The sequence below is a fragment of the Equus caballus genome, chromosome 21, assembly GCF_041296265.1.
Source record: "Equus caballus isolate H_3958 breed thoroughbred chromosome 21, TB-T2T, whole genome shotgun sequence".
NCBI lineage: Eukaryota > Metazoa > Chordata > Mammalia > Perissodactyla > Equidae > Equus > Equus caballus.
In genome coordinates, this window is record NC_091704.1 from 33995502 (window position 1) to 34010223 (window position 14722).

A 14722-nucleotide genomic window follows, 5' to 3' on the forward strand; every position below is an offset into this window, starting at 1 on the left:
GGAGGAGTTTGAGCAGTGGGGATTGCCTCTTAAAAAGACCAGTGAATAGAAAAAGCCCACCAAAGTTTTCTGGAGAGTTAAAATGGGGTGGAAGGCAGAGGAGTCCTACACACAGAGCTTCTCGTTCTCTTTCCTATCTTACTGGGTATGGCATTGAAAGGGAAGCTTACCACCCTGAACTGGTGAGAGAGAGGATGATAAGGGAGGAGTCTGACTTTGGCACAAGTCTTGCTACTCAAGTCTCAATTATCTGCCTCAGAGATTGTCAGGGGACACAAAAGTCCCCTCCAAAGCGCTAGGGCAAATTAGAACCGCTATTTTGCCGCCCTCCTTTCTTTCCCTCTTTCTCCTTACCTCCTTTCCCTCTTCCTTCCCCACCTTCCTATCCTACTGAATGCCCTGGCAAAGTTCCTCACTCAGATTGCCTTCTTCTTCCACTTCCAAGAGAAGCCAGCAACTTTTCACTGAGCAAGGAACTGATCACACTAAAGTGTGGAGATGGCTTTCCTCTAAAGGATGCTGTATCTTTGGGAAAGGTGCTGCTTAACTTAGAAGAATTCCTAACTGGTAGAGTGAGAGAGAGAGAGTGTGTGTGTATGTATAAGAGAGAGAGAAAGAAAGGAAGAGATACTCTGAGGTGCCCTTGATCACTTTTCTAAGTACAATCCACCTCTCTGGAAAATCTGCCAAGAATCTAAAACCACAGAATCACAGTGGTAGGTGCACAATAGGATCTTAATAAATATTAGGTTTTTATTGAAGAGCTATCGTTTATTAAATATTCACCAGGTACTTTCCTACATTCTTTCTTTCTAAGCCTCATCTGTAAGGTAAATATTTCTTATCCTTATTTTATAGATGAAGAAAATGAATTACAGAGAAGTTAAGAAATGGATTCAAGATCACATAACCAGCATTCAAATTCAGGTCTGCTTAACTCCACACTCTTCTCCTCTTTCCACGAACACAATTCTATGGTTGTGGATGCTTGAAATCATCTCTGCATCCCCACAAATTCTGTGCTGCTACCCACTGCCATTTCCTCTGAACTGCCACCTTTAGCAGTTAAAGACAGACTCAGGAACCAGCCTAGAGGATTTGAAAGGCACTGGTCTCTTCCTAGCTCTTTTATTACTTTTTTAAAAAACTTTATATTCTTCTTTTCAATGTAGTTTTTCTTCTGCCCAGACTAGGTCCCAATATAATCCTTGAGAAAGATCTAAGATTCTACTTTAGAAAAATACACATAGTATTTCTACATTTAAAAACTGTGGAAAACCCACATTGATGGTTAATTACATGGTTGGTTGTGTTTTTTTAAGTTATGAGGCAAACTGCTTTGGGCTGTCTTTTTAAATATAAATGTGCTTCAGTGATTGAACATACTACAAAACTTTTCACAGAATTACTATTTGATCTGAAACATCTGTAATAGAATTTTCTTTAGTAACTTGAGCTTATTGTTGAATGATCAGATGTTTTTCCCCCAGATTTTGGGTTGTAATTTAGTATTTCTAGACCAATCATTGCACTTTTATTTTGAGTTTTTTGGAGTTCTTATTCCCTATTAATTAAAATCCAAATTCCCTGGCATTCAAGGCCTCATGACATGGCCTTACAAGCTTTATTTCCCACTTGTCCCTTCCAGCACCCTATATTCCACTATGGGAGGAGTCTTTGTTCCCCATTCATCCGGGAACTTTCTACTTTGCTGCCTTAGCTCATACTCTTCTCTCTTTTTAAAATGTCACTTTCTCTCAGCCCTGCTTCCATAAATCCTACTTAAGGGCCAGCTTAAATGTTATCTCAAATTTGAAACCATGCATTATATTAATTGGAATACATATCTTTTCTTTCTTATTGAGCTCTGGATGGATTCATCCTTGTATCCGTCCACTGTCTCTTGGAAAGTCCCTTGCACATAATGGGCACTCATATATGAATGATAAGCTGAGTGGAACAGACGTAAAGCGTGGCAACTATAGTAACATTATCACAGGCACTTCTTAAGACCCTGCTATTGTTATCAGCTATGGTTCACTTAATTTAATAGTGGAAGTTTACAAAGTAATTCCTCTTATTTTAAAACTGCTATGGTGGGGGCCGGCCCCGTGGCACAGCAGTTAAGTTCGCACGTTCTGCTTCTGGGCAGCCTGGGGTTTGCTGGTTCAGATCCCAGGTGTGAACATGGTACCGCTTGGCAGGCTATGCTGTGGTAGGTGTCCCACATATAAAGTAGAGGAAGATGGGCATGGATGTTGGCTCAGGGCCAGGCTTCCTCAGCAAAAAGAGGAGGATTGGCAGCAGATGTTAGCTCAGGGCTAATCTTCCTAAAAAAAACTGCTATGGTTATAGCAGTGAAATAATACATAGCCATACATGGTATTTTCATTCTTTACTAAAATAAGCAAGATCATGAGAAAAAAACATAATTTAGCTATGTTGTTTTAAATTCTAATTTTAGATTCTAATTTAATTTTATACTTACTTATTGGATCTTAGAAAATAGAAATCTTTATATCAGTAACTTTAATTCTATTTATTTTTCCTATAACATTTTATTTAAATGAATCTCTCCAGAAAAAAAAAAGTCAGCGTTGTTGCCTCCAAAAGTTTTCAATTTGTTGTTTTTGATATACTTCCAATGTCTCAAAAGGAGAATGGGGCTAGAAGTCAGGCATCTTGGATTGCGATTCTTACCCTGTCAATTGTTTTTACTGTAATTCTTGGTAGCTCTCAGTCTCTTTGAAACTCAGTTTCTTTTACTTAAGAATTGAGGAAACTGAATTAAATAATTAAAATTGTTTTAATTGCAGAAATTGTGCTGCAGCAGTATTTAAAAAATTAAAACAATATCCATAATCTCACCCTAACACATTTGTTTTCAATTTTGCTTACTATGTTTTGAATTTGATTCTTCCTAAGGCCCAATTTAGTGGTAAAAGATTGATTCTACGTTTAGTGCTTGCACACCAAGAGTCGGCTCACGTGAGTTAAGGTCTTTTCTAGGTAGATTCTAGCAACTTTGGATAAGTCCCCTAACCTCTATAAACCTAAACTTTTTCATTCTAACTTGTTAATAAAATTATTTGTCCTGCCTCTCTCATTTGACAACCCTATATGGCTCTAATGAGATTAGGATAAATTGTAGAGCTCTAGAAACGTGTAGGGTACTATGGTAAATCTCTAAGAATGCCTGGCTCAAAGCTAGAAATCTGGATCAGACAAAGCAAGGAGAAAGGGCTCACTTTAACATGATTATAATTATTCAGCCTTGGAAACCTAACTGGTTCAGTAGAGTTGACTGACGGATGATCTGTTGAGTGCGTTTATTTATACCAGCACCTCCTTTCCAGGGAAATGTTAGGTCAGTCCTACTGCATGAAGTGAGGGGTTCATGCACCTCATTGGTGAATTGGATTACGATCCTTCTTCCTTTTATAATAATATGTTAGAAATGGTTTGCATGGCAGCAGCAGGGATTATGGGCTCCTGAGGGATGGAAATCTTAAGTACCCTGTGCTTACTTAGCACAGTGACCCTTAAAGAGTAGGGGCTGTATAAATTTGGGTTCCATCTTATATTTTTGCAAAGCTTACTTTCCAGCAATACAAACCTAATCTTTTCCTTTCTCTGCTTACGGGGCTCCTCCCATCTTTGCTTTTTTGCTTGTCTTTTGCCTCTTTCAGACTCTGAGCCCCTTAAGAACAGAGACTACCTTTTATTTGTCTTTGTGTCCCTGGAACCCAGCACAAGAACTGGCACATAATCAATCATAGTTATTGTATGAAAGAATGAGTGGTTGTTAGTTCTTTAATACAGAGTTTTTAACTTGTCTATCACTGACATCTTAAAATTAGGAAATCTCATTCTGTTCTATGATGTTACTAAAAACTTTAAAAGAAGATTCCTCTTAAGGGTAAGCTTCTATAAACCTATTTCCATTTTTGAGATATCCATGCTTGGATAAGAAAATGATTATTTTAGACACTTCTTACTGAGGGAAGTTCTTAAAATGTTTTAAAATAACGTATATCAACAATTAGGGTTATCATATATGGTTTAGAAAATGATTTTTATAGGATAAGTAGCCAGAGCTCTTGATTGTGAATATCAAGTGATAAATGAGGTCGTTTAGAGAGAATGTCTAACCTCAGATTGTACAAAGACGCCAATGTAACGTCCACAGGCAAAGGTAGTGGATGACCGGGAGGATTATTCAGCTAATTCAGGCAAAAGGGTAAAAAGGAAAAGGGTAAGTTGTTTTTTTTTAAGGAACTTGTTGTACTTACTATCTGAATTTCCTGTGATTAAAAATACTTACTTGCAGTTGTCACAAAACAATACAAAACCTCCTACCAAATAAACAAAATCTTATCAACAAAGTGTGTGTGTGTACGTGTGTTTCTGTTTGTATGTGTTCCTACGTAGTACAAGATCATTTCACCAAAAATATTACAATAAAATGTATAATATTTAAGACTGGTCAATACCCATGTGTTTTCAAACTTTAATATTTGGCAAACTACAAGTATAGCTAAGAAAATAATTTTGAAAGTACATTGTAATTTGTATTAAGAGTATAGGATTTATAATAAAATATGCAGACCATTTGTCTTAATCATTTGATGTTCTAAAGTATATAGGTGCCCTGTTCAAACGTAAGAATTTGCATTCATTTCAGCAGATCTCAGATAATTCATACAAAAAAAGCATATGTCTTCATTCCTTAATATTTGAATTACAATGATTTTTCAATTCAGATTTCTCACGTGTGTTGTTTATAGAGATCTACTGTTTGGGTAAAACAATAGTAGTGTTTTTGTACATAAAGTGAATTCTTAACCCCAACCAGTGAATATATTTTGATCTCCTTTTAAGCCTTAGTTGACTTTTTACTCTTCCTTTTAAATTATAGAAGACTTTAGATAAAAGTTAGGTCCTTCGTGTATATATATATATATATATATAACCTAGTACTAGCCACCAATATTACAGAAAGTTACAGTTTCCCAAAACTAGAGTCATTCATTGATCCTGTGCAACTGGAACATTTTTTGACTACTTTATTGTCACCATTCTCCTGAGTCTTCCTTTTAAAGGTAGAGTATTCAGAGGAAGCTTTGTTGTTGGGATCTGGTGAGGCTGCTGGGGCCAGAGGAACAACTATCCCCTGAATTAGATACAAGCTTGGCTCTGGAAGAGAACTAAGAACAGGGACAACGTTCATATCTTTGTATCCAGAAGGAGTGTCATGTCATATGTATCCAAAAGGAGTGTGTTTGAAATCTTATGATACAGTTTTTAAAAATACAAAGAAATGAGGGGCTGGCCCCGTGGCCGAGCGGTTAAGTTCGCGCGCTCCGCTGCAGACGGCCCAGTGTTTCGTTGGTTCGAATCCTGGGCGCGGACATGACACCGCTCATCAAACCAAGCTGAGGCAGCGTCCCACATGCCACAACTAGAAGGACCCACAACAAAGAATATACAACTATGTATCGGGGGGCTTTGGGGAGAAAAAGGGAAAAAATAAAATCTTAAAAATACAAAGAAATGTGATAGAAGGTTGCCATGTAGATCTATTATATGTTATTGATTGTAATTTTCAGGTCACATTTTCCCACATTTCAATGTCTCTGAAACTAGGAGGCATCTAACAATCTATCAATTATAATTGGATTGGCGGTGCTTTTCTTTCTTAGTAATGGATAAAATAACGGTGCACCATTCAATTAATGGTGTCGTGCATTCAATTAGATATAAATATGGGTAGATATAAATATTCCAGGTGGGGATATAATTAAAGGAGACAATCTGATCCCTTAAGTATGAGTTTATCTATATTGTTTTGTGATTCATTCAATAACAAATTTTCAAGTGCCTATTATTCTTGATGCTAAGGATGATAATCAAAGACCCTACCCTCACAGAGCATACAGCAAGCTAGGAAGACAGACAATTAGCTGTCTAATTATAATATCAAGTGGTATGTTATCGAAGCAAAGGTGCTAGGGGCTTACACAATCTCTTACACATTTCTTGGAAATGACATTCATATGGGCACTTGAGGATCAGTAGCAGTATAAGTAACTTGTGCAAAGGCCCAGAGACTTCAGAGAAGCTGGCACAAGAGAAGAGCTGAAAGAAGCTCAATAATCTTGAGGAAAGGAATATATTCAGCTCATTTGCATCTCTTGATACTCTACTGTACTTGCTTTGAGAGCGAACACAATTCTCCAGTCACAGACCACTCTGAATAGGCAATGAATTCTGACTGTAGCATTGTGGCAACAATTCCAACTATCTTTCATCTTAATTTCTTATCATTAATTCAAATACACTATTTTATGTTTCCTACAACAGAAGAGCAGTGTAGGTAAAGAACAGCATTTTGATCCCTAATTTTCTGAATATATTTTAAACATGAGCTACTTTATTTTATGAAATATTTTAAGGGGTATGTGAAAAGTCAGCAAGTTCTAAATCTAATGGGAAGTTTATTGGGTTGGAGATGGAGGAACACAGGCAGAGGAACATCCATCTAAGGAAGTAAGATCAACAGTTACAAACTGTGGCCCAAGAGCTCAAGCATCAAAAGCATCCTGATGGAAGGGAAGAAAAATAGGCAAACTAATTTAGCATATATACTTCATTCCTACTCTCACTGCCGATTTACTAAACAAACAGACAGACAAAAATTCTATGAATTTATTGTTGCCTTTACAGACATCATAGTGACTAAAGAGTTTTACCATCTTTAGTAATTCCTGACAATCCATTGTGTGCCATTGGACGTCATTTCTTTGTTACGGGTAAGTGGCTGACTTCCTCCCATATTCAGCCATCACCTCACTGGACTTCATCTAGAATAGGAAATCTTGCCTGGGAAAAAAGTCACAAAAGAAAATCCTTGCTTCTAGGCTAACTAACATGTTTCTAGGGAAGAGAGACATGTAACTCAATTAGGGGTAATTGTATATTTATATTCTTAATAACCAGAGATAGTAGTCTTATTTGAGTTATAATTAATGTAGAGAGGGACATCATCTAATTTCACTATATACTTAAATGTCATGAAAGTAACAGGCTCACTTGCATCATTAATTAGATCCTTATCAAAGTGTTTTAGACAATTATGCTTGGATTTACCATTTAGAAGGTTGAGCAAGAGGGAAATGGACTTACATTTACACAGCCTCCATGGCATATTATTTCAGAGCATGAGAAATCTGAATTAAGCACAGGCTTTGCCATTTACTAGTTGTGTGACTGGACAAATTAACCTCTTAGTATTTTGGTTTCTCTATCTCTAAAATATGGATAATAGTTCCAAAATTTTCCCTTTTTTTGAGATTAAAATGAATTAATACATGCAAAGTTCTTAGCACAGGGCCTCACACATATAATACGTTCTCAAAAAATACGTGCCTTTCGACATTCAGTTGTGCAAGTTTTTCTCTCTTATTGTTTGTCTTGACCTGCATCCCCTGGGAGTTTGAATTCTGCCATTTGGATGTGGCCAATGGGAGGACGGGGCAAGGCATTAGAAGGTAGGAGGAAAAGGAGGGGTGTTTATTTCCCCTGCGCCCTCCCTCCTCAGCTTCAATTTTGGCACTAGCTGCATTCCTCCTCCTACGGCCACAGCTCCTGTCCATTGACGCCCTCCCGTAGCCCGAGTTCACAGTCACGCTGACCCTGCTACCTCGCAGGCCTGGGAGTAGTAATGGCTTGTCTTCCCACTGTTCTCTCAGGTGCTTTCTTTCCACTCTTGCTTGTCCTAGGTGCTCCACCATCTTTTGTCAGTTCCTTTAAACGCCTCTGCAGACAGTCCCTTTATTAAACTTTCTTCACTTAAATCCTTTATATGTACCACTAGTTTTTTGTTGGGACTTTGACATACATAAAATGACTAAAGATTTTATTTGGACATAGGAAGGATACCTTTTTATTTTTTTTAAATTGAGTTCATAATAGTTTACATCAATGGGAAATTTCAATTGTACATTATTTCTTGACTGTCATCACATAAGTGCTCCCCTTCACCCCCTGTGCCCACCCCCCACCCCCGGCCCCCTGGTAACCAGAAGGATATCTTTCTTGATGAATCATTTTTAAATATTGGAAAAGTCTACTACAAGACAGTTCTAATCTAACAGGAAGTGAACTGGAAAGATGGTGGGCAGTGGTTGTGATGTAAACCCAGCTTTGAAGGCTGGAGAGAGTTTGTTTAGATGGCAGGGGGTGGTGAGAAGGAAGGGTGGAGTGCTTTTCTAGATGCATAAAACAAGACCATATCCACAGTAGCAAAATGGGGACAGTAAGGAAATGTGACTGGCTGTCATGGGTAGTTTACGTTTAGAGGTTTTGGTAGACAGAATAATGGTCTCCCAAATATGTCCATGTCCTAATCCTGGAACCTCCAAATATGTCTCCTTTTGTTGGCAAAAGGCACTTGGCAGTTGTGATTAAATTAAGGATCTTGTGATGGGGAAATTATGCTGGATTTTCCTGGTGGGCCCAATGTAGTTAGAAGGATCCTTATAAGAAGGAGGCAATAGGGTCAGAGTCAGAGAAGGAGATATGATGAAGTGGAGTGAGAGGGTAAGGTTTGAAGATGCTACTCTGCTGGCTTTGCAGATGGAGGATGGAGCCATAAGCCAAGGAGTGCAGGTGGCCTCTATAAGCTGGAAAAGGCAAGGAAATAAATTGTCCCCTAGAGCCTCCAGAAGAAACATGGCCCCGCCAGCACCTTGATTTTAGCCCAGTGAGACTTCTGACTGACAGAACTGTAAGATAGTAGATGGGTCATTTTAAGCCAATAAATCGATGGCAATTTGTTGCAACATCAATAGGAAACTGACACAACGGTAGTAGGAGATAGAGTGCTGAATTAGGGCGGACCCTGAAAGGTCAGTTGAAAATTTTGGATTTTATCTGAAAGTCCACTATTAACCACCAAAGAGTTTGACTAAAGACTAAGATATAATGAAAATTACGAATTAGAAAGTTGGATTAGTTAGGAAGAGGTTGGGTTCAGATTGGGACAAGAAGATGAGCTCTACAGTAGTGTGCATGAGCGTGCACTCTATGAGTTGATGAGACGTTTCCATGGAAGCTGACAAGGTGATGACTGACAGAGAAACCAGCAAAGGGAAGGAAGAAGTCAAACTTCAGATCCTTCTGTTATGAAATGGGCATAAATATAGCACATATAGGAACCTGTTGATTCTGTGACGACCTTTTAAATTCTAACTTTCAATATGATTGAATAATATATATATCGATATAATACATATATATACATACACACACACAAAGGGGAATTAAATATAATGTAGAAATATCTGCATTATTTTCCTTTAAGTCCCTTCCTGAATTTGGCACCATTTATTACCCCAACAACTGCAGAAAACCGACAGTATGCAATGGTGACTGCTTTAGGCATGGGGAAGTAAAGTAGTTGAACTTAAAAAAAAATACTTCAATTTATATATATATACATATATATATAAAATATATTGAATATTCAATATAAATGTGTTTATTATAAATATTTAAATTTATATATATATGAAACGGTAACTTGTTAACCTCCTGTGGTTTTTTAAGTTTCATTCTTGTCTTTTTGCAGGATATACAAACGTCATCTGATCATTTCTGCACTCGTGACTGCTTATTTGGTAAAGTGAAAAAGGTACAACTTGAATAGTTAGTAAACCATTCAGATTTTGCCCAAGAACCAAAAACTGCAAACAACCTCCAAAAAATTTGAGTTGGAGAAGAATCATGGGTCAAATATGTATAAAGCGTAGTGACAGTGGCTGATAAGCTGAACTGTTCCCTGGCTATAAAGCTGTTCAGAAGTTACCACTGTTGGGACTATTGGACATTTCCTGAGTAGTGGAGAATGTTTGTATGAAAAGCCAGTAGCTTAACTCTTTTTATACCACCTCACTATGAAAAAACGCTTTGCTTACTAATAATCCATTTCTAAGTGATCTTCATAAATTTTATCATGCTTGGCCATCTAAGCCAGGCTAAACTGGCTGGATCACCCCTGTTTTTAACAGTAAAATGCTAAGTTAACTGGTACCAATAAGCATGCCAGAAGTAAAGACACTGAACAATTGAATATTGATGATATGTAAAGCCAACCATTAATTAAACAATTAGGTGATTTTTCCTTCACACAAAGTTTCACCTCCTCTGCCTTCTTTGTTTCAGCGTTGCAACTTTCCCTCCTCAGTCAGTAACTGGTTAAAAAGACCTGACCATGGGTTAATCATTTGGAAAATCCTAGAAAATGCTATGATTCAACCTTTTGCTAAATTGGATATAGCTTTGCATCTCCACTGTTTTTTAAGGCCCGCCTTAAAAATACCTCTTTATGCACCAGTAACAATACATACTGTATTTTGCATTTGAAAAAAATTTTCTCTGTGATATTTACAGAGTAAATGTTCGGTATTCCTTCCTCAATTTCAAAATGTTCCTCCTCTTGAGAGCTAATATAGAAACATCGTTTTGGGACAAGAGGCAATTTTGCCCTGCATTCCTCTCTTTTCTTGTTCCGTAGCAGAAAATATCTTGAATACCTGACAGCAAGAAAATGCAACAATGCCCACACTCGAGCAACCTGAGGGTAGGAACTTTGCGTATAAATCAGGCGCCCTCTAGATACCACTCGCCAAAAAAAAGGGGGAGAGGGAGCCATTCAACAAAGTCCTAAAATACAATGCATATTGGTCAAAACAACTTCAATTGGAAAAGTCAATTCTACCTTGTTAAGTTTTCAGCACTGCCTGCCTCCTACCTTTGGGGTGAAGGGTTTTGAAACGACATCAAAAGTAACGCACATCAAGATCAAACGCAGAAACTCCCTTCCGTATTCCAAACTGCCCAGACTACCTGGAGCACCCTAAAGTGAATCAGCACTCCCTCCTTCCTTGGGCCACAGCTCTGCTACTTCCCTCCCCAGTTCGAGCCCCGAGCCCCGCGCCCAGGAGATAAAAAAGCAGGGTAGCTCACCGGTGAGGAGCCAGCAGCAGGCGACAGCGATCCCTGGGCTGGCGCGGCGCCGGGGAGCCATGGCCAGAGCGGCCGCAGCGCCGGGGGACGCGCTGGATCGGAGGGCAGGACCCCGCAGGACCCGGCGCGAAGCCGCGCGCTCTGGGCCACTCCGCCCGCCGCCGTGGGTCGCAGTCTCTGGCCCGGCCGGTCGCAGCGCCCAGTAGCCGCAGAATGATTTCCTGTGTTTTCGACCAATGCCTCTAAGTCCGCTCCACGCTTTTCACATCCCAGATGGATTGCCACATCGCCCGCCCCTTCGCGCTCCGGGTCTCTGAAATCCCACTGGCAGTCTCCCAGGCTCTGTCCGAGACATGGACAAATAAAGCCAACTTCGCGGGTCCGTGTTTAGGCTAAAGTCCACAAGCTGCAAAGCAAACCTTAAAGGGACATCTGCCTTTCATTGAGAGGGTTATCCCGCTCTCCGTGCCAACTCCCTAAGGTGGTAGGAAGACGGGCGAACGCTGGACCTCAGGAGGGTGTCGCCAGCCCTTTGGCTCCGCCTTACTTCTCCCCGAGTCTGGGCAGGGAGGGCACTTTCAAAGTGCCTGGGCTCCTGGGCCCTTAAGGGGAGGCTGCTTTCCTGAAGTCCGATTGCGCAGAAGGGATTAGACGGTCTATGAAAGCGAGACGATTTGGTAGCCCCCTTCCCTTTCCTGCAGACTTTCGAACTTCGCTGTGCAGCCGTCTCGCACTAACCCAGCGAGTGTGGGGGCGGGAGGGGGCGTTCACCCGACACTCCCCGCTGGGGGCCTTGCTTTTGGTTACGGAGGGTTTGCTTCGTTTATGGGGATTCGTGGTTAAAGGCTGGTTGCAGATAAACTTTCTTTGGGAAGACTGTGATAAGTGGGAGAAAAAAGAATGGGAGGAAAAAAAAAAAGGGAGGAAGATAAATGTAAGAGGGAAGAAGGAAGGGAAAGAAGGGAGGAAAACGGTCTACTTAGAAATGGAATGTGTGTGTGTGGTTTTGTTTAAGCTGAATTAGGATGTTTGTACTTTGGGAGTTGAATCTAATAAAGAACTCTGGGCACTGTTTTATTTCTCCTTCTAAAAGTAAGAGTGTATTAAAACATGTTCGTGTTATTCCCTCCTGCCCACTCCCACTACTCTAGGGAATTGAGAATTGGGAAGTTAAGTTGACGCGTCAAAAAACTGGGGCTTGTTATCCCTCCCTGGGAGACCCAGGCCAGAAGAAGCCCTTAGGAGTTTGCATGCTTCCCTTTCTTGTCTGGTGAGTTGTACAACCTCTTTGAGTTAAGAGCCACATCTACATCTTAGCCTCACCAATTACTTGCAGCTGTGTCATGGTGGTTTTGAGAATTTCAAAGAAAGGGGAGGAGTGAATAAGTGGATTTGTGTTTAAACATGGTGGAGGGAATCAATTGGATTCAATCAATTCAATTCAACAACTAATTGAGCGTCTCTGTCTAGCAGGACTAGGGCTAGGCAGGACAAGAGTGCCACCCAAAGGAGGACTCCTTGCCTAGAACACAATACAGGTGACACGGTATAGGTAACCAAGGGAAGGGAAGGGAGAAGCTACAAGAATGATCGAATAGATTGCCACCAAATAGAAGATTGCCGGGGCTAACAGTTGGAGAAGGCAAAAGTTACAGAAGTTTAAGGAAGATCAGCAGTAGGGTGGATAGCACTGACAGGTTGAAGGCCATCAAATCTCAGTACCATGACCCATCAGCTAAGGGATTCCTCTTCTACTTTATGTATTTGAAGTGACTCACTACTTAGTAAATACATTAAAAATCTTGTTTTTCCCTTCCAGCTTTCATATTTTCATTTTTTAGTCCTATCTTCAAAATTGCACAAATAAATCTCCAGAAAAATCACATCATGTTGGGTCACAGTTCAATCCCATTAAACATTACTTAGGCTCCTTTGCATGCATTTAGTGCTCTCATGTCCCAATTTGGCTTTGCAATCTCTCCCGTCTTCACTAACTGATGTCATCAGACTTCCTCCTGCTGTTCCCCTTCCTGGGAATGCTTTGCCACAGAATGCCTTTCCTGTGTGCATCTCATCTCTCTGTCTGTAGTCTCAGTTATGTCTTATGGGTCTCAGTATGACCCATAGGGCTTTGCACAATAATCAATAAATACTGATTAACTGATTATTGCTTGGACATTTAAAAATCATGATACATACATTCCCAAGAATATTTTTGCAAATTGCTCGGTTTTCAAAAATAGGTAACAGTATATATAGTATATACGTATATGTGTGTGTGTATATACATACATGGAATTCTAGAAAATTACAATATATTGAATTAGAAAAAGACGAAAAGAGAAGTAAAATTATATCTTACTGAAATAAAGTAGGATTAAAACATACTTATAATATGATTAAGGCTATAATTATTGAAAACTTTACCTTTCTTTTTTTGGGTTAATAAATACTTTGAATTTAAATATTTTTAAATCTACAATCTATTAATATACACTAATGGTGATGACTACCGCTACCAGTGCTGTGGTTGAAGTTAATTTTCATATGTGCTATGAATCTTACGGCAATACTTATTGATCTTCTTCATGTCAAATCAACGCAAATGTAAAGACTGAAAAATAGCTATTGCTGGAGAATTAAATTTAGAATAAGTACTCATTTTCTGAACTTCAATAAATCTAAACACAAATCAATGTTAGCAAAGCTATTTTCTTAACCAATTTTATCCTGACTGATGGGAAGACATGTCAGTGAGTAAACTGAAGCTTTGAGATGAAAACTAGGGTGACAAACTAATAATTACATGAGGTCACTTGATGGCAAATGTTAAGATCTAGACTTTTTACTATATATTCTTCCATTTTAAATGCGACCTAATTGGATCAGATCTCTTTTAGGGTTTGGAAATATGGGTGAAAATTAAAAGTACACTTAGAGGTTAGAGACTGAACTGATAAAGAATTTGGCAAATAGAGTCTGTGAAATGAGGGAAGAGTAACTGGGATTATTGACTGATAATCTCAAGAAGAAAAGCATACACTTCATTCCAAAGTCTTCTCCTTAGTGGTAATCTAACATACTGAGTAAAATTACTGCACATTCTGAAGTTAGACTGCTTGGATTCACATCCTGGAACCACCACGTGGTAGCTGTGTGATTCGAGAAAAGTTATTTAGTTTGCCTATGCCCCGTTTTTCTCAAATGTAAAATGGGGATGGCAATACTGCCTCTCTCTGAAGGTTCATGTGAAGATTAAAGGACACAAGCCTACAAAGCACTTAGCACAAGCCTGGATTAGAGTAAGTGCTTAGTAGAAATGAATCATTCTTCTTCCCAGTAGTAAGAGAATTGGTGTTAGACAATGGAAACAGGGCCACGCCTGTGTGTGGTTGGCCCTATGGAAAGTGATGTAATTTGATGGGCATCAGGGGGAACTTTAGTGTCTGGGTAAGAACATCTCAATCAACTCCTATTATTGTTTTTAGGAACTTCACTTTTAGAATATTTACTTTGGACTGGGAAATTGTCTATAAAATGGGTACAATTGAGACATCAGAACCTGTTATGACCTTAACAAGGATTTGCTTTCCAAATTAGCTCGCTGCCAAAGAAATTTTTTTTTTTAATAAGAGAAGAAAAGTTCACTAAGGGGTTGGGAATAGAAGTTATTTTAGAGTTCTGTCTCTGGTGT

General features: G+C 39.2%; 1 protein-coding gene across 4 annotated transcripts in view; it reads right to left on the reverse strand.

Annotated features, from left to right (window-relative positions):
• Window positions 1-11180, reverse strand: part of ITGA1 (integrin subunit alpha 1) — a 147823-nt gene extending 136643 nt beyond the window's left edge. For 3 of the 4 annotated variants that reach the window (XM_070245859.1, XM_070245858.1, XM_070245857.1), the window contains exon 1: window positions 11029-11164. In XM_070245859.1, coding sequence (XP_070101960.1) covers window positions 11029-11089 — 61 coding nt within the window. In that variant the 5' untranslated portion in view covers window positions 11090-11164. 4 annotated transcript variants of the gene reach the window in all.
• Window positions 11181-14722: the final 3542 nt, after the last annotated feature.